We start from the raw sequence: 20030 nt of genomic DNA, 5'->3' as shown, positions 1-20030 counted from the left end.
TTCTGCCCCAGGCCCCCCCCAAGCCCATCAGGAACCATCACCGCAGCCTATGGCCAGCCTCAGAACCACTCCATCCCCGTTTATGAGATGAAGTTTCCCGATCTGTGCGTATACTGAATTCCAAGACACAAGCTTCTCGGAGGGGTGGGGTCTGAGGGAGGGGCTTGCCTTCACGCCCACGTCTATGACATGGAAATCTAACTGGGATCTCAGAGAAAAAGCACCTTGGACAGCAGTACCTCCCCAGCTAAGCAAGGTGGAGCCCCAGGGCCCCCTCAGCCCCCTCTCAGCCTCCCCGCTTCCTCCTTGTCTTCCCTGAGGGAGATCCGGCCACCTGCCCCTCTGGGGCCAATAAGCATTCCACCTGTGTCCTTTGTCTCCTCTTCTGTGTCAGCCTGGGGCCAAGAGCCATGGTGAGGTCTCAGAGAGAGGCTGAGGTCCCAGGAAGCTCCTGCTTAGTGTAGTGAGTGAAGGGCTTTTTCACAGGGCTGGGCCTAGGGGGGCCTGCCTGCCATCCTCGCAGGAGGGAACTAGATGGTGACACAGTTGGTCAAAGGAAGCCGTAGACTGCAATCGGGAGGAAGCGAGGCCAGCTCCTCCTGTAAAGCAGCAGCGTGTGAGAGCTGGAAGATGGGGCACTGAACTCCTCCAGAACACCCCCTCCTCCTTCCCCATTTGAGGGTCCAAAGGCCTTCCAGTCTCTTCCACTCCCCTGCTCACCCTGCCAGTTGCCTCTTCGTGGTTCTTTATATTGTTAATTAATATTGAGCCCTTATAATAGGAGCTGGGCTAGAGACACCATGGGGGGCAGCAGAGGATGAAGTGAAGGGTGGGCAGGCCGCTGATAGAGGGGGCTGCTCTCCCCAGGCTGGGCGGCTGGGCCAGGGAGCAGGAGCACGGGCTGGCCTCCTGTAGAGGAGCAGCGGGCAGACGCGGGCAAGTCTGCGTGCGTCCCTCTGTAGCATCTCCCCTCCTTTGTCCAGAGGGATGTTCTTCTGAGTTGAGTTCTCTCTCTTTGATGCCTTTCTTCCTGAGGATCCTGATGTGAGCGGCCTCTCGCAGAACCTCACCCGGGCCTCTTCCTGGGCAGCACCCTCTGGTCCAGAATAGCCCTTTTCTTCTTCTTTTCCAGTCTAACTTCCCATAACTTTTCTGAGCTGATATGACTCACAGAAAGGTGAGAGTGATCAAATGATTCCTCCCTGGAGAATTTGCTTTTGAAAAGAGGGAGGGTGAGTAGATTTCTTGACCCAAAGGAACCCCTTTCGAGGGTACAGTTTTAGGCAGCAGGGGGCGGGGTCGGAAGCAGGCTGTTTCTGCTAAGGGGAGGGCAGTCTTTTGGGGACACCCTCGGTCACACCCCGATGCATGGCCCTGTACAGACACACTGTGAGAGTCTGGTTATCAGGACAGATGGGTGTTTTTGCCCAAACCAGGAGAATCTTAACATATGTACTTTCCTGTTGCATGTGCAGTAAACTTGTTGGGTAGGGGGAATGCCTGACCCTCATTCCTGTAGTTTCCCGCCTCGGTCGCTGCCTCTGTGCTATGGGCCTGAGGCTTTCAGAGGGTTTACAGGATTGCAGAGCCCGGCTCCTGCTTCCCCCACGGCCTTTGCCTCTGCTCTATGGCTTTTGGCTACCGCTCAACCCAACTTTAAAAGCATGAACTGAGATTTCTCTTTACTTTAATATCTCTTTATTAAGAAACCAAGTTTAAAATGACTAGAAACAAACTTGAAGACCAATAACCTTTGGAAGAAACTTTAGAGAAAAATCTAAATCTTGAGCCACAAACATGTCTTTTCCTCAGTGGATCTTCCCATCTTTCTCCCCTGCTTGGCTTTGACGCGAAGCCCTGTTTCTCTCTCATGCTTCTCTGACTGTAGTGTCCACCTCATGGCATCTGCACTGCGAGCGCTGCTCTGGGGCCCTGGTTCTGGGACTTGGGAGTCATTCCCTGGAGCCTCTTTCTAGAGCCAGCACTAGAACCAGAGACCTACAGGTCCATCAGCTGTCTCTCCCTCATCCCCACCCTGGGAATAGAGTGAAGAAAAATGGTGCAGGATTCCCATTCTTCATACATTCCACTGCTGTTTCCTCTGTCTGAAGCAGCTTTTTCTTTATGTCACCAATACCTAGCAAAGATGTGCTTCTTTTGGAGACCTGGCCAAATTTTGAGTGCCTCTTTTCTCGGTCTCAATTTAAATTTACACTCAGTAGAACATTAGCTTGCCTGCTGACACAGAGTAGAATCTGGATTCTGGCCAAAGATGCCTCGGAATCAGAAAGTTTATGATGAACATTAACTTGAACAATTAAATGGTAAATTAAGCAGTCTCCTTCACCCTACCCCTGCCCTCCCAAGCCCTGGGAAAGAGGCCAAACAGAGTTTGGTGGGTACCCAGGCCTTCAGCCTAGCATCACTCTTCCTGCCTTCCAAGCGCTCTGGCATCTGGTGGCACCATGTCAAGTGACCAGACTTTTTTGCTACCCTTCTCTGCTGTGATTTTGAGTCAGCAAGGCCATCCAAAACCACTGAAGACTCTTCTTCTTGGGTGAGGGGTAGGGTTCTGCTGACAGAACCCAGTAGCATTTGGGATTTGGAAGTTAGCGAACTTTGTTGAATCCCATAAGTGCGTGAGAAGCAGATAAGAGGAAAGCCCAGTGTGACCCTGGAGGCTCCTTCTGGTTTTCCTTGCAAAGGGGTCCCCCATGGCCTGTGCCTATTTCTGTTTTCCTCTTTCTGTAGGGTAGAAATAAGTGATTTCTTGACTCCTAAACACCTCCTCCCCAGAGCAGGAGCCTGAGCAGATCAGAAGAACAAGAAAAATCCTCAGACAGTCTCCTCTGTCCAGCCTTCCACCTCCAGCATAAGTATAGATGGATGGGCAGTGAAAAGGCGGGACCAGGACCATCAGAAGTTCTTGAAGTACAGGGTCACAGGTGCACTGCCCTTTGCACTGGGTGTTCTCAGTCCCAGAGGATATGTTTCAACTGGCCTAAGAATCAGAACAGCCTTGCAGTTGTTTAGATGCCTCAAAGACCAGACCTCCTGGCTTCCCTAGGGGCATCTGGGTCATGACACTTTCCAGATGCTATTCCATTGTCCCTGGGACTTCTGACTTGGGTACAAAGAGTCTCATTGAGAAGTGAGGCTATTTCTACCAATTCCTCTTCATGACCATGAAATGGCAGCTGGCCAGTTGGGGCTTGTGGGAAAAGACTAGACCTGAGCTGTTAGGCTGAATATTAAGTTTGTAGACAGGGAATTGGGCTCCTCAGGGCAGGCCACACCTACTTCTCCGGACCCACAGACCCTGGCAGGCGGGTTGTGCTGAAACAAGGCATCTTCCTTACATCTGGGGAGAATGCTGAGGGCAGTGTGTTACTTCTTCATCTCACTAAACCCAGAAATCTTCTAATGAAAATACCCCTTATCCCAAATCTGGCCTAGGAATGAAGCCTGCAGAAGGATGGTTGTGGTGGGGCCTGCCAGTTGGGGAAGTGGGGAAGGGGACACAGGCCTGTGGGAGGGACTCTGTGGCCTGTTTTCCATGCTCTTTTAGCACCAACCGGGTTGATCAGGTCTTTTTCTCCTTCAGGGGACCTTGGGGCCTCAGCCCGTCACCTTCCTCTTTCAAGCTCTTCCTCCATGGCTGTTGATTCTGGCCTGTGGAGTGCAGAGCTGTGAATACACAAATGCTGCAGCATTACATACATTGTAACATGTCTGTGTTCATTTAGACCTTCATGACCTGGCGAGTGTGTGTGTGCCCATGTGTGTGCATGTGTATATAGTGTAGTTCATAGTTGACAATGTATGTATATAATAGCTGATGTATTTATATGTGAGTGCAGAATTAGTGCCTGTGACAGTTTTGTGTATTTTGAACTCATTGAATCAAATTAGTTTAAGGAAGGGAAGGAGGATTGGGGAGGGGCGGGAGATGTAGTAAGAAGGACTCTTAGCAAGATAATTCTTTAGGACTATTAGTCGTGATTTCCCAATGAGCCTTCATGATGCCCTTTTCAAATAAATGTTAATGTTGTCACCACACAGTTGTCTATTTGATTTCTTTAAAGTAAATGGTTTTTTGAGATGCAAACAGGATCTGAAAATACCACCAGCATTAACCACGGACATTTAGCCACCCCCACCTACCATTATTTTACTTGCCTCAAAAGGAAGGAGGGTAAGGGACAGGATGCTACCGAGATGTAAACACGAGGCCCAGGATTCCCAGCATGGGAGCATCCTCAGATGGGAAGGCCTGGGCCGTTTCTTCATTACAATGACTAGATTCTAGCCCCATTTCATATAACCCATTGAGCAAGATTTTATCTTAAAGAGTCTGGCTTTCTGATTCCCTTTACATCAGGACTTCCCAGGTGCATTCCAGTTTTCTTTAATTGTGAACTTCTAAGAGCATCAGACTATGGGGGTAAATATGGAAGTACCATAGAGAAGTGTTCCCCAGCTGGCTTTGATCTGTATCATCCACTGGTGTGTCTGATGCAGTTGACGCGGAGATGTGCATCTCTGTGTATCAGTGTCTGTGAGTCTCTTGTGAATTGTAAAGGTGTGTATCTGCCCCAGCGTTGTGAAAACATCACAGAGACATATAAAAGAAGCACAACCCTTGGCCTCTGCCCTCGTGGAGCTTACAGTTTCCCTGAGAGAAGAGCACAAGAAGCATGTGCAGCAAGAAACTTGCCATCCGAGCTGGACTGCATGCCCCCCAGTGCAGAGGAACTGACTGCAGAAACCCTGAAAATGAGTAGGCGTGGCTGCAAGAGATCTCAACTTTCCCAGCAGAAGTGGGCTTGAGCCTGGGCTCATGTTGAAAAAAGGTTAACATTCAAAATGGAGGGGGAAGGTGGGGAATTCCAGGCAGAGGGTGGACGAGGATGGGAGAAGAGTGAGAAGACCAGGGAAGTGGGGTTTGGTAAGGAGAGTGAAACTGATGGACAAGGGCCCTTGTGTGTGCCATGCCCACCAGTTTGGAATTGATGGAAGAGTGGGGGGTAGGGTGATTGTTTTGTGTCTTGAGCCAGGGAATGTGGAGAAAGCAAGATTTTGTATACATTAATATGAAGAATTTGTATGATGGATTGGGGAAGAAGGCAACTGGAGACAAGGACACTAGTTGGTTAGGAAGCTGTTAGGATAGTCAAGACCTGAGCCGGGAGCACTGAGAATGAAGAGAAGGCTGCAGCTGGACAGCATGAGGAGAGAGCTTGGGCGTGACAAGGGCATGATAGACCTCAAGGCTTGAGCCTCAGGAACTGGAAGAAGCATCTGTGCATGTCGTGTTGTATTTATACAGATGTGTCTCCATGGGTGTGTGTCTATGTGGGTGAGACCCAGTGCTTGAGAATATCTGAGAGTAGCCTGGGAAGGCAGTCAAATTCGAACTGATACCAACCCTCAGCTCTCACACTTGTCTCTCGGTGATAAAAAGATGACCCCATTCATTTTCTCATTAATCCTCACAATAGCCCTCACAGTGGTAAGGAAGAAAGGGGTAGATGAGAGAACTAAATCTTGGAGAAGTTCAGAGACTTGCCTAAGGTCCCACAGATTGCTAGATCCAGGGAGGCATTACCACAGCTTCCACCTCAGAGCCCAGAGAGCCCTCCCAATTTCGTTCGGGCTTCATCGTGTCCCTCTGGCTCTTGGAATTGGATGGCAACCAGGGTCAACTGGAGGAATCCTGCCTTTTGAGGTGTCCGTTGGCTGAGCAGTCTTTTCTCACTCAGTGGCGAGTGGGAAATGTAGCCACACTGAGTCATCACCCAAACTATTTGACCCCTTGAAGACCCATTTATTAGGGGCAGGGACGGAAATACATTTTCTTTTTATTCCCACTATAGCCTATGACACATACTACCACTCGGTCACATGGAAACCAGTATCTCTCCACCAGTATGTGCTGCTCTTTATTTGATGGATGTCTGTTTGCTGTTTATTCACCCAGTCAATATTCAAAGTCAGAGTTGGATGCGACACTTGAAAGGTTTTATTTCCTAACTACAGACAGCTTTAAGAGGTGGCATATCTGGCGATCAGCGCCTGGGCAAGTCCTCACCCAGGCTGCGAGGCGGCAGGAGGGCAGGAGGTGGGGCCTTGCGGGTCGACTCCCTGGGGGGAGAAGCCCCAGCCCGCGGTGCCCTCACTGGCCCTTCTTGTGGGCGTTCTTGATGATGGCGTTTTTGAACAGCGTGACCAGGGGCGTCTGGCTCTTCTCGGAGGTCATGAAGCCGCCGTAGCGCTTGTCCTTGGGCGGGCTGCCCCAGCGGAAGTGCTCCATCTTATACGGCGCCTCGTCCTTCTTCTCGGCCACCTCGGCCTCCGCCAGCAGGCCATACTCCAGCTCGGCCCGGGCGGCCGCGCCCTCGGCCGGGGCTTCGGGGCCGCGCGCCGGGTCGGGCCGCTCCCCGGCCAGCTCCCTCTTGAACTCGAGGGGGAAGGCCTCGGCCGACTCGTCCACGGCGCCGTTGGGGTACACCTTCACCGGGCGCCGCTTCTTGCCCACCGGCTTGCCCCAGCGGAAGTGCTCCATGGAGTAGGAGCGCTTGTCCTCGCGCGGGCCCGTCTCGACGCCATCGCCGCGGAGCCCCGGGCCTTCGCCCGCCGCCACCTCCTCCTCGCGCTTCTGGGCCGCGCCGCCGACGCCGCTGCTGCCGTTCCGGCGGCCGAAGCGGTCCCAGCGGAAGTGGCCCATGACGTACTTCCGGGGGTTCTCGGTCAGCGGCTGCTCGTCGCCGTTGCCGGGGAACACGGGCGTCTCGGCCGACAGGTCGGGCTTGCAGGCCCGGATGCACGCCTGCGGGAGAGCGGCGAGCGCGTCAGGCCCCCGACCCCGGCGACCCCGCGCGCCCCACCCCCGCGCTGCGCCTGCGCCCTCCGCGCCCTCCGCACGTGCGGGCCGCCCGAGCGTCTCCCGTGCACGATGGGCTCCCCGCGGAGGACGTCTGCCCGCCCCCCGCCTGTGGGCACCCACGGACATCTGAGGTTCAGCGCGGGCAGCACCTCTTTTGTCCCCTGGACCCCTGGTACCCCTGCCCGGCAGCTACAGCAAAATCCCCGTCCCACTCAGTAGTTTACTTGTCCCGTAACTTTGTGGGCAGGGTCAGCGTCTTAAACATTATAAGCCAGATATATAGGAATTCATCAGTAAATGGCTGGTGGGTGGTAGTTGTTGGCACTTCATGAATACTGAATAAATAAATATGGTTCAGTTCACGTCTAGGAAGGGCACTGGGTTGAAATTTGAGAGAGAATCCCCCAAGGTGAGAAAAGAAGTCAGGTTTCTAAGGCCTATATTTTCAGTAATGCCTCAACGTTACCCCAGTGGTCTGCAAACCTACCTCCTGCACTCCCCCCCCCCACCAGCTATCTCCCTCCAAACTTGCCTACACCCATCTGGCACTTTCTCTGGTACTTTCAAGTCTTCCGAGCTGATCCTGTATTTTCCGCAATCAGCTTTGGAAGGGGGTGGCTCACTTCCCTGTCACCTTCTGACTGCGGGGAAGGGTAGAAAGTCAGGATTATTTCCATCACAGGGGTCACGGAGCCTGTGTCTCTGCTCCCTGTAACTAGACAACTCAACTTTGGCACACATTTGCTTAGGAAAATGACCTCGAGGCTGCAGCCTTGAGTTTTCAGTTACTCAGGACAACAAAGGAGGAAACAGAACGGTCCCACCCACTCTGTTCAGTTGGCAGTTTCATACTCCAGGGATTTAGAATTATAACACTGCAGAATATTAACAGTGGAAAACAAAAATTATCTCATACTCCTCTCCCCTGGACACACAATGACACAATTTCTCAGAGAGGAGAAAGGAACTTGGCAAGTTTCCACAGCCCATTGGTGACAGAATTGGGACTAGAACCAGTGGGCTCTGACCACAGCCAGTGATCCTTCCTTGGTGAGCTTTCAAGTGGAGAGGCTGTGCAATGGGTGTCTCTGGTCAACAGTCTTTTGGGTCTCTCTGAACTAGAGCTCACAGGATTTCCTGGGCTCTTTGTTGCTATTTTATATTCCACATGCAACCTGCTCTGTTTTTGAGAGAAAGTCTCTCTCCTCACCTAAGCTCAGCTTCTCTACTGACAAAGCACACCAAAAGTAGTAATATGCACTCTACCCTCACAAGGCAGGTACACGCAGCAGGATGGAACTCAGTCACAGACACCAGCAGTGTGTCTTTTAGCCTTGACTTGATATTGTTTCTCATGTATGCCTCACAATACAAATACACACACACACACACACACACACACACACACACACACACACACTCTCTGTGGTGACCTTGCACAAAGGGCCTTTATATGCTTCTGGAAAGGCTGCTGGAGGTCAGTCCTCCGTGAGAAGCATGAGGCATTTGGCATGAGTTAAAGGAAAATGGCACCTGGGTTTTTCCTTCTCCCTCTAGAGATGGTTTGTAGTACTATCTTGATGGGCTTGTAACTGGTAGTAGATAGAAAGGGAAGAAAAATGGAATGAAAATGGCAAGTGATATGAAGTTATTTAAAAAGGAATAATTTGGGGGCTAAAAGATTGAAAGTACAGGATCAGTTAAAGGAGCAATTATTGTTATTGCTATTGTTAGTATTGTTTGTTTTAATGGCATGAATCTCTAAATAGTTTAAATGGAGTGGGTCTCTGTACAAGAAGACAGGGCAGGAAGTAAAAATAATCAAGCAGAAATTGGGGACCAGACCCATCTCCCTGAAGCTGCTTCCTCCCTTCCTTGACCCAATTTGACTTCACCCTAGAGGTCTATTCCTGCCCTTGGTTGAGTTATCCATATCTCTGGGAATGAATTTCCCCTTCCCCATACCACTTTCTTTGTGCTGTCCCAGCCCCAGTCCCATCTGATACCCAAACCAAGATGGCGGCCATGGCCTACATACCAGCAGGTTACTTTCCGTGGTGAGGTCCTGACACTGGCTGCTCTCCAGGCACCAACCACGCACTTCCATAGAGGCCTGAAGCAGCAAGCCCAGCAGCAGGGCACCTGAACGACTGCTGCACAATCTCGGCATCTTCCAGGCAGGCTGAGACTCTGCAGAGGCAAACAAGATTAGTGGGACCCCTGCAAGGAGCAGAACAATGTTGGCCACTCATCAGGAAGGACCATGAGCCAACATTAACAATACACTCATTTGTGGAGCTCAAGGCTTTTTGAGGACAAGTTCAAGGAGCAGGTTGGTGTGCAGGGTGGTCGTGTGAGTTGTGATAGAGAGGAGGGCAGTGGGACCTGGATAAACTATGCACAATTTCCCCTTTGTCTCCTATTAAAAATCAGACCCCAAGGGATGTTAGGGCTGGAAGCTCTTTTAGGGGTCATTTGGTCTAGCCCCTTATTTGAGAGATGAGGAAACTAAGGCTCAGAGAGAGACAATGACTTAGATGCTCATGACAATGTAAGGCTAAGTTCTCCTGATCCAGCACAGAGCTTTTCTATTTTACCGTCTTCAGGAAACTATAGTTCTAACACTCCAGACCCAAGGAGTAACTTGGGAAAGACAAAGCACTCTGAAACCCCTGCTCGAGGTGGTCTATTCCTCTCCACCAGGAGTCTATCATTCCTCAGGAACCCTATTTCCTATGAATGGTAGGTTTGCATAAAGGCAAATAAAACCTCTGTTCAATTGAGCCAAACCTCAGCCAATCCAACTTGATGTCCTGTACACAAATCACTCAGGGGATCACTATTTCCCAGACCCCTGTAACTTTGGAGAGACTTATGTTTAAATTAGACCCCCATTCTTTTAAAACTGGTTCATCTCCTGAACATATTACATGTCATACCTCCTCTTGTCCTCTGAGTCTCTCAAATGTAGTCTGAAATAGCCAGACTTGAAGATGCCATAGTTGTGGGAGGAAAGATGTCACTCAGAGCAGAAGGGCGTTACCTCCCATTGTGAACACCTACCAAAGACTCTTTCTCAGAGAATTCAAGAAGTACTTCTGGTCAGAGGCTGAGTTCAAGGGATCAGGATGCAGTAAAGGGAAGAATCAGTGCTGCCTTTTGCCCCCTGTGCCCGAATCTTTCCCCAGCTTTCTAGCTCTCATACTGCCCTGTCCCCCCTCATGAAGGTCAGCCCTCTGAAATGACCCTGAGTTCTGTCATCAGCTCACCACCAACTCTATAACCATTTTAGATTTCAGAAGATGTTTTCAACTAGCTGTTAGGAAGAAATCTAATTAGATAAGAAAAGTAATTCACATTAAGGTGTAGATGACTAATTGTCTCTCCTAATTTAAAAATATTTTCCTAAAGAAATCTCCTGTGTGTGGCAGCATGGGCCAAATCTTTTTTATAGTGAAGGCTTTGGAAGTGAAAGTTCCCCCCGCTCTCATTGTCTACTTCAGGAAGCCACTTCCTTCTCTCTGTCCCACCCCACTCCTTTCCCCAAAAGCTGAGCCAAAAGGGTTCCCTTCTGAATGGTTGCCAAGCACAGCCTGAGTATCTTCAGAGCAGCCATTAGATGGTGCTGGCAGCCAATGAGCTGGCCTATCAGCATCTCAGTACAGCTAGGAGAATATTGGTCAACGTTGGCGTCCAGTTGTGACCGGGGACAGGCTGCTACTGTTGTAGACATTTTGGTGCTCCAGTTCAAGTACAAAGCCTGAATTTGGTGGACAAGGCAATTTATGTTAAAGCTCTGAGACCACATAACACATTTTGGTCAGAAAAAAAATGCCCAGGTTTACAAGAGAAGCAGAAAGATGGCAGTTTTATATCACTATGGGCAAGTGTAAAATAACATATTAGTAAAGAAGGAAGTAAAATTATACAGTTCTGACAGTCCCCTCAACCGTATTTCAGTTCTTCTCAATATTAGCCATTCTGGAATGATTTCATCTTCTAAAACCCCACCTCATGATTTCAGACCTTCCTGAAAATCCTCAGAGAGCATTTCCTCTCCTGCCCCATTGGCTATGTTGTACAACATGGTGACATTCTCACTCCCCACCCTCTCAGAGCTGTAATCTCCTGCTAAAAAGTTGTAGCTCCCTGAAAGCAACTTGTCTTCTTTCTGCTTCTGTATATTTTCTGTTTTTTAACAAAAGACAAATATTACATTGTGTCATTTTTTAAAGCAATAAAGTAATAGGGAGATGTTCAATGTAAGTAGGGAGCACCCAATAATTGAAAGCTTGGAAAAACAAATAGAAATTTGTAATTTGCTAATCTTATTAACTTTATACTAGAAATATACTTAAAAATTCATATGTGTAGGTGAATTCTCTATGAGCTAAACAAAACATTTTTTATTTAATTTTTTTAAAATATTCTTTTTCATTATGGTTTATCACAGGATATTGAATATAGTTCCCTGTGCTATACAGTAGGACCTTGTTATTTATCCATCCTACATATAATAGTTTACCTCTACTAATCACAAAATTCCAGTCCTTCCCTCTCGCAACCCCCAAAATATTTTGTTTTGTTACTCTAAAATTGCACACTGGCCACGCCCTCTGTAAAGGTTAGAGAAACAGAGGTGCAGAGTTTTGACCTTGCACCATGAAACACACGCATCAAGTCCTAAAACAGAACGTCAAAGGAACGTTAAGTCATTAAATAAGCCATAATCTGTACATATCTTAACAATGGACAAAACAAACGCACACCTTTACTTTCCTTGGCTCTTTCCAGCCGTTCTGTGAGAACCACCACCTCCCTGTTTGTACATGAAGAATTTGGGGGACCCAAATGCCCTGCAGACTCTCCCTCCCTAACTGGGAACCCACCTTGCCTGAGCCTCCATCTTGCCTGAGCTTCCGTCGGCTCCTACGGCCGCGTCTGCCCTGCAATCTAGGGTCTGCGGAATAGAAGGTCCACTCTGAGGTCCTGTTGAGGGCAGAGACGGGGTGGTTCAGGACCGTGGACAGTTCCTAGCCGACAACCTCTGTGTAACACAAGCTGGTCTTATAGAGGAGACCAAGTCAGTATCACAACGCAGCCACGTTGGGTGCGCTGAGGTGGGCAGGGAAACAAGGATTCAGAAATCTGAATCCAAAATAGTCTGGAATGCAGGGAGTTCGTTGCAACTTTTAGCCTTTTCTCTTCTGCCTCCATTTCCAACACTAATTTATGCTAGAATATATGGTATCTTTTGAGAAGTAACACCTACCCAGAAAATCAGAAGAACCGAAAGACGGTTTCCCGAGACCTCCCCAGAATGTGGTAGGAGTCTCAGGGGTCCTAGCAAGCCCCCCCCCCAACCCGGGGCGGGGGGGAGACGTGGCCGCCAACTCGTGGAAGGCACAACTTTCGGCGTCGCAGCCGTTCCCCCACTGTCCAGAGGCTGGTCCTCGCCGCTCCGCTGCCGGAGGATTCCCACGCCGCACCCAATACAGAAAGTTTTTAAAGAACTCAGGACCGCGATGAGCCAAAGGCACCTCTGAGATCGGAGCTGGGCGAGAGCATCCCGAGGCCCCCGGGGCAGGGGGTCCGGGGATAAGAGCAAGGTTCCGCGCCGCTGCGTCCTTACCTGTCGCGGGGAGGCTGCTCTCTGGCGACTCCCGCTGAGCCGCGGCGAGGATGCTCAGCGGCCTCTTGGTCACTTTTCTCCCTCTTTCTCTTCCTTCGCGCCGCCTTGTCCCACTCGCTCTCCGCGGTCCTTATATACTTGCGGAGCTCGCCTGGGTGGGCGCTGGACCTGAGTGAACTTCCCGACAGCGGCAGCGTAAAGGCAACTCCCCCGTCCATAGGAAGGGGGGCCGTGGGGGCGCGGGAGAGGGTTTCCAGGTAGGGGCTGAGCGCGAGAGCAGACGTGCCCGGAAAGGGGGCTGAATCTCTGCCCCCCGGAGGCTGGACTTAGCGCTGTCCTGTTGAAGGGCACACCTGGCAGCCGTCAGGAAAGAACTTAATTAAGTATGGTTTTGGGTCTCCAGTTATGACGAGCGGGAGGCTTAGCACCCCGGTGTGGGGCAGGTCTAGAGGGCCTGCTGAGGTCAATGAGGAGAGGGTGAAATTACCTGTGTACGTGCTTGGGCTTTCCCGGGGAGGCTGCCTCCTTCGCATTTGGAGGTAAATAACATCGCCCAAGGAGTATGTCTGTAATGCCTCAGATTTTCCCAAAGTTTGGAAACTGTGATGTGAAAATGTCACAAGCCATCGCAATCCCTCTCTTACAGGTTGGAGGGGCGAGGGGAGAGAAGGTCAGGAGTCACTCACCTGAGGCCCAGGACAGGTTGCCTTCTTGGGGGTGTGAAAGTGAGTTGCACTGCCCCACTGGGGTATCCTCTGCAAAGTCTAGTCCCAGGCAGGCTCCCTCCTGTGCCCTAAACCCCAAGAAAAAAGTGCTGTTAGCTTATTAATGGAGGGAGGAGGGAGTTCTCTGTGAAGAGCAGCTGCAGTACTTTCCCTGTGGCCTCTCATCCCTCCCTGTGCCAATGAGCTGGCAGAATGGTCTGGGGATTCTCAATCTTCTCCAAGCCTGGCTTGCTTCTAGTCTCACACGTCAGGCCAGGAAGGAGAGGACAGCACTCAAACCTGCAAAGGAAGAGTCTCTACCTTAACCTGGAGTAAAGAAGCAAAAGCAAATTGTGAGGAGCACTGGGGGGAGCTAGAGTGTTGGGACTAAACTGAACTTCAAACCAAGGTGCTTGTTTAATCTGTCATTTGCAGGGACTTTCTTTATTCCCAATCAGATGCTCGTTTGGATTCCAGGATTCCCTTGAGAATTTCTGTTTGGTGACATTGGCTTTATATTCAGCAATCCTTTTCTTTGGGGCCACAGGAGAGATTCACACTCCTTAATAGTAAATAAGGTACTTTGCTACCTGGCCTTGGTCTCTTTCCAGAGTCATCTCCAACCTCTCCATCTTGTTTTCTTGGCACTTCAACCACCCACAACATTCACATTCCCATAAACACTATTTTATTGAACTCCCATCTCTTTGTCCATGCTATTCCCCCAACTAAAACACCCTCCCTCCTCCCAGCCACCTGGGAAAACTAGACTCTTGCATTAAGATTTAGCTGATCCATCATCACCTGTTCCCTGAAGCCCTCCTTGTTCACTTGTCCTACCAGGGCATGGAACACGGCCATCTCTCTTTACCAGAGAAGCCCATTCTCATCTCACCTGTACACATAGCTTTCACAGCTGGAACAAATTCCACTCTATCTTCCATCTTCCCTCTTCCATCTACTACTGCCCCTACCACTGCCAGGCTTATGAGCCCTCTCAGATTGTGATTTTATCTAATTTTCTCTGTATTATTTTTATAACTTTAAGAGGCAGCTGATGGTAGCAGAAAAGCCAGACAAGGAAAAGTTCAGATTGACCCAGCTTCTATCCTCCTCTGTCAGTTGAGTTCTTAATTACATGCAGCAGAACCGACTTTGGCAGATGTGACCTGAAAGGCCATTGAACAGAATCACTGGGAAGGTTGTGCAACCAGGATCCAAAAATGGGCAAAGACAAAAGGTGGCTGGAATCATGGCCACTGATTGGATTCAATGAGAAAGGAAACCAGACCACTACTGGGACCAAGAGGCCACATGTTGTACTGTCCGCACCACAGGCATTGGACATAGATGTCACTTCTATCCCCAGGTTGGGAGGTTGCCATTCCCACTTTGGCTGATGTCACCAGAAAGAACTAACCACTGCCCTTGCTTCCTTTTATCAGTAGCTTCTCTTTTGAAAGCCTGGAGTGGTTTCCTCTGATTGTCTGAGATGGTAATATGATTTTTCCCCTTTATTCTGATAATGTGGTGAATTACGTTGTTGATTTTTAGTGTTACACCTATCATGCACTCCTGGATTGAGCCCAACTTGATTATGATGTGCTACCATTATATAGCATTGCATTCAATTTGCTAATATTTTATCTAATATTTTTGCAGCCATGAGATCGGCTTGTAATTTTCCTTTCTCATAGAATTCCTGTTAGGTTTTGGTAGCAAAATTATGCCACCTTCATAAAACAAGTTGGAAATGCCTCCACACACCCCCATTTTTTCTAATTTAGTGGAAGAATTTGTGTACAATGGTGTTTATCGCTTCCTTAAATGTTTGGGATGATTTGTTAGTGATGCTATCTAGGTCTTTAAGGTTGTTTGGTGAATGGTTTTAAACTACAGATTCAATTACTAAAATAATACTCTTCCAATTGTCTCTTTCTCCTTGTGTCAGTTTTAGTAAGATGTTATTTATAGGCATTTGTCCACTTCACCTAAATTTTTAAAATTTATTGGCTTAAAATTTTTATTATATCTTCTTGGCATCTATGGAATCTGTATTTATGGTCCTCTTTTATCTCTGTTATTGGTAATTTATGTTCTCTCTCTCTTTTTTGATTAATTTTCTTAGGAGTTTCCCAATTTTGTTAGTATTTTTAAAGAATTAATTTTGATGTTGATTTTCCCTACTGCATGTACATTTTTTTCTATTTCCAAAATTTCTATTTTTATTATTATTTCTTGCCTTCTAATTTCTAATTAGTTATTCTTTTTCTATTCTCTTGAGTTGGATATTAAATATTTTACTTAGATAATTGATATTCAACCTTTATTCTTTTTGACATGTGTATTATTTATGGCTATAAATTTCTAAGTATGGCTCTCATTGCATCTCACAAGTTTGTTTTGATATGTCATATTTTTATTACCATTTATTTTAAAATACTTTCTTTTCATCGAGAGGTCTACATTGACTTGTGGGTTATTGAGAAGTGTTCTGTTTAACATCCAAACACTGGGGATTTGCTAGTTCTGTTTTGAAACCAAATTTTAATTGGTTTAATTAAATAATTTAAATAATTTAATGATTTATTATAAATAATAAATAATTATTGATAAATATAATGTTTATAATAATCATAAATAAACACATTTATTTATAAATAGACTATAATATATTAATATAGTTATACACTATATTAATATATGTTAATATTATACTAATTAATGCATATATACTAATTATATTAATTGTGTTGATTAATATGTATATATTAATTACTGTGTATATATTAATTAATATGTATATGTTAACATATGTACTAATTAATATGTATATACTAATATAATATGTGATATATTAATAAATATATTTATAATAATTATAAATAAATTAATAATTCCTCTGTGATCAATGTACTTTTTGTTTGATTTTACTCCTTTGAAATTTTGTGGGGGTGCTCCTTCATGGATGAACTTATGGTCCATTTTGATTAATGCTTCATGTATTCTATGATTGCTCAGATATTCTATATCCTTCCTATACCTACATCTTTTCTGATTGTCATCTTAATCCATTAGTTACTAACAAATTATGTTTTTTAAATTTCCCCATTAATTTTGTGAATTTACTACTTCTCCCTTTGGTCCTGCCATAAAAACAACTCTTTTTAGAAATCTAATGGTGAATGTGGAGTAGTGATGGAGGTTAATATAGGACCAAAGATAAAGATGGCAGAAAGGTGCTAGAGCATGGTTACATGCTGATGGGAGTAATCCAGCAGAGAAGGGGAAATTGATGCTGCAGATGAGAGTGGGAAAAATCAAATGATCCATGTCTTTTAAAAAATATTTATGTATTTATTTATTTAGACTGCACTGGGTCTTAGTTGTGGCACGGCACACGAGATCTTCATGGACTCTTAGTTGTGGCATATATACGGGAACTTGTTCACCGACTGGGGATCAAACCTGGGGCCCCTGCATTTGGAACACAGAGTCTTACCCACTGGACCACGATGGAAGTCCCTCAAGTCTTAAGTGGAAGTGAGATGCAGTCCAGAGGAAACGCTTGGCCTCCAAACAGTGGAAAGCTTTCCTCTTCCAAGAAAGAAGGGGGTATAGACACAGGAGACTTGTAGGATAAGCCAGGGGAAGATGAGTGACTTCTGTCTGTACCAAAGCCTTTACCTTTTAACCCAGAATTTCCTGAGGAAATATCTAATGGTTACCCTAAATGCTATTCAAGACTATTCATACAACATTGTTTATGGTAGCAATAAAATGAAATAAACTAAACATCTTGTGTGCAATTATAAAAAGAGTAGAATATGCTTATGAAAATTATGGTAAGTCTATGCAACAGAATACTTTGCAGCCATTCAAAATAGTGTAGATGTTTATTTCTAGACGTAGAAAATGATCACTGTATGTTGTTAAGGGAAGGAGATATGATAAAATGTAGATATATAGTTGACCTTTGAACTACACAGGTCCACTTATACTCACATTTTTTCAGTAAATACATACTACAGTCCCACATGATCATGGTTAGACCATGGACATGGGTCTGCGGACAAGGAGGGCTGACTGTGGGACTTGAGCAGCTTCGGATTTTGGTATCCAAGGTGGATCCTGGAACAGATCTCCCACGGATATGGAAGGATGACTGTAAATACAGCTAGAGGTAGAAATAGAAATAAAAAGATTAGAAGATACCAAAGTGTTAATAACGGTTGTTCTGGTTATCTAATACTAGATCACAAACTACCCCCAAAACTTGATGGTTTTAAACAACAACATTTGTTTTGCTCATGAATCTGCAACATGGGCAAGGTTTGGTTGGGCCAAGACGTCCCTGCTCTACTTGGCATCAGCTTGAACAGCTCAAATCCTGGTGCCTATAAGTTATCCGAAATTGCTCGCTCACATAACTGGCCAGGAAGATTCAACTGGGTGAAAGGAGAGCTGGGGCTTCTCAGACACGTCTATCTCCATGCAGCCTGGCTGCATGACCTCTTCAGCATGCAGCCGTAGGGGAGCTAGACTTCGTACACATGGGCTCAGGCCTCCCAGGCATGCATCTGGAGGCAACTTGCTCTGCCAGGTAGAGGGGGTGGGTGGTCAGCAAGGGCTTCCCAGAGAAGGGGATGCTGAGTTGGGGTGAGCCTTGATAAAACAGGTCATCAGAATGAAGAGAGGAAATTCATTCCAGGCAGAAGGAAGAGCAGGTGCAGAGGACTCCAGGCAGGAAAAACCTTATGTAGGTGGTAGAGGGAGAGAGAGAAGACTGGAAACAGTCAGAGGCCAGAGGGAAGGAGGTGGGGACCATTCAGGGATTGAGTTAGAGGAGCCATAAGACCAGCTTTCTGTGGCAGTCAGGAGGGTGCTCAGAGGGGTAGGAGCCTGGAGCCAAAGCCCGGTGCTCTGCTCCGGGGCCTGGAGGCCAGTCCAGCCAGCAGTGGGAGCAATGAGGCAGGAGAGGAGATGGAAGTAGTGATGCTGAAAGCTCAGCTTCTCTGTACACCGGTACTGAATCAAATCTCAGAGACAGAGTTTTGGGTGAAGTAGAAAGGGATAGCTTTATTACTTTGCCAGGCAAAGGGGGAACACAGTGGCTAGCTCCTCAAGAACGGTGCCCCCCTCCCTGGGGACTGAAAGAGGGCCTCCGGTCGGGGGTCATGGTCAGGGGTGTGTGATAAGGATCCAGGCAGTAACAGTCCTGCATTCTTCTGATGGGTCGGTGGTGAGGGAAGGAGGAGTCAGCATCATCCACCTTGAAGTCCAGCTGGTCTGGGCTCTGCATGCGTGTGGGCAGCAGACCCTCATTAACCATTAACGTCTCCCACCTGGAGGGGGTTTAAACGTCTGTAAAATAGCTCGAAGATATTGTTGTGAGTGTCTGTTCATGGGAAACAGGACCTGCCCCAAGGCTGCTCTTGCCTGTTTCTCCCTGATCTCGAGTCCCCTCCCTTCCCTAGTGAACAGCTGCTTGAATCTGCCCATTGGAACTCAGGGAAGGTCATGGAGGCTGAATGAAGGCTGTTTCCTGTAATCAAAGACATGGGGGACACAAAAAGATTTGTGCCCAGGAGCCCCCCGGGGCCCTGCGTGGTATCAGTAGGTTCATGAAATACTGAAGAGGTGGCATCAGTGTGGGGGAAGGAGTCATGGGCACTCCCCTGCCTGAGGGCGCCTTAGCTGTGCGGATGGCACAGCGTGGTGTCATGCTTAAGAGCACAGCTCTGGAGCCAGACAGCTGGTCCTAACCCTGCTCAACCGCTGCCCCGCTGTGTGACTCTGAGCAGATTCCCAGCTTCTCCGTATTAGCTGTCCCATCTGTGAAGTGAGGGAAGTGACTGCACCAGCCCATGCGGCTGCCATACGGGTGAGAGGAGGGAATGGTAGAGCAGGGCCTGGCCTTGGTTAGCCCTTATCCTTATCATCACGGATGTGTTGGTCCCAGGAGAGCCCCGCCTGGCTGGCCTGGAAGGAAGGGGGGAAGGAGGGGGGAAAAGAGGGCTGGAGGGGAAAGGTGGACAGGAGGGAAAGGGGGAAAGAAGGGAAAGGAGGAAGGAGACAGGAGCAGACATGAGTCTTTGGCAGGGAGCGGATGCGTTCGTTCGGGGGGCTTGTGTGTGAGGATTCCTGGGGCCGGGGTGATGCGTCTGCACCTGGCTGTGGGCACAGGGCCAGGGCTGCTCTCGTCATCCCAGCTTTTCACCTTTGAGGGTCTAATTGGAAAAGCGATGTCACCAGGGTGTGAATGCGGTAGAAAGACAGGTGTGGAGGCAGCCTCTGCAGGGAGAGGAAGTGCTGGGCGGAAAGCAACAAGGACAGGGTGGCCGAGCCCGTCAGGAAGGGGCCACTGGGAGGGTGGCCTTGCCCTCAGCCTCCAGGCCCTGGGGCCAGGCAATGCGGGCATTTCACTGGGGGAAGAGAGGACTTAGGGACAAGGCTGCCATTTGCCTGCATTTTGCCGACTCCGGGGCAAGCACCAACTCAAGTCTTGAGGGCCTGAGTGAGGGGGGTGGGGGGGGAGTGGAGGAGAGGGAATCCCAGCTCCATCCCAGCTGCCCTTCTTCACAAGACTCGGTGGACGAGCCAGGGAGGCTGCCAGCCCTGCCTCAGGTCAGAACAACTGTCCCTTCTCAGGGCTCCTTGGGCCCAGCCGGAGCCTCTGCCCGAGGGAACACTTCACCCCTGCTGTTGTCTGGGTCACAGGGGCCTCAGGCCTCTCAGCTGGTGCCCCTGGCCTACAGGGGACAATTCCCAAGCCAGTGTATGAAAAGTTCCTCTCTAGGTGCCTGGT

General features: G+C 48.2%; 2 protein-coding genes across 2 annotated transcripts in view; one reads left to right on the top strand and one right to left on the bottom strand.

Annotated features, from left to right (window-relative positions):
- The window catches only part of EFR3B (EFR3 homolog B), an 88068-nt gene extending 84020 nt beyond the window's left edge, over window positions 1-4048 (top strand). Inside the window, exon 23 of the mRNA XM_057743431.1 lies at window positions 12-4048. Within this exon, the coding sequence (XP_057599414.1) occupies window positions 12-117 (106 nt within the window). The 3' untranslated portion in view covers window positions 118-4048. The remainder of the gene's footprint in view (window positions 1-11) is intronic.
- A 1953-nt stretch (window positions 4049-6001) lies between these two features.
- POMC (proopiomelanocortin) lies at window positions 6002-9056 on the bottom strand. The gene is made up of 2 exons (XM_057742424.1): window positions 8925-9056; window positions 6002-6829 (listed from the first exon to the last, which is right to left on the bottom strand). Exons 1-2 carry the CDS (start codon window positions 9054-9056, stop codon window positions 6176-6178), a joined length of 786 nt encoding a protein of 261 aa, XP_057598407.1. The 3' UTR covers window positions 6002-6175.
- Window positions 9057-20030: the final 10974 nt, after the last annotated feature.

This window comes from Hippopotamus amphibius, chromosome 7 (assembly GCF_030028045.1).
Source record: "Hippopotamus amphibius kiboko isolate mHipAmp2 chromosome 7, mHipAmp2.hap2, whole genome shotgun sequence".
In the NCBI taxonomy this organism is placed as follows: domain Eukaryota; kingdom Metazoa; phylum Chordata; class Mammalia; order Artiodactyla; family Hippopotamidae; genus Hippopotamus; species Hippopotamus amphibius.
Note: the sequence above shows the minus strand (reverse complement) of the source record. Positions and strands in the feature narration are given on the sequence as shown.

Coding starts and splice junctions, on each gene's coding strand:
- POMC (XM_057742424.1), bottom strand. CDS start 9,056: ATGCCGAGATTGTGCAGCAGTCGTTCAGGTGCCCTGCTGCTGGGCTTG. Junction 6,830..8,924: donor CCACGGAAAGTAACCTGCTG/GTATGTAGGCCA, acceptor GCTCTCCCGCAG/GCGTGCATCCGGGCCTGCAA.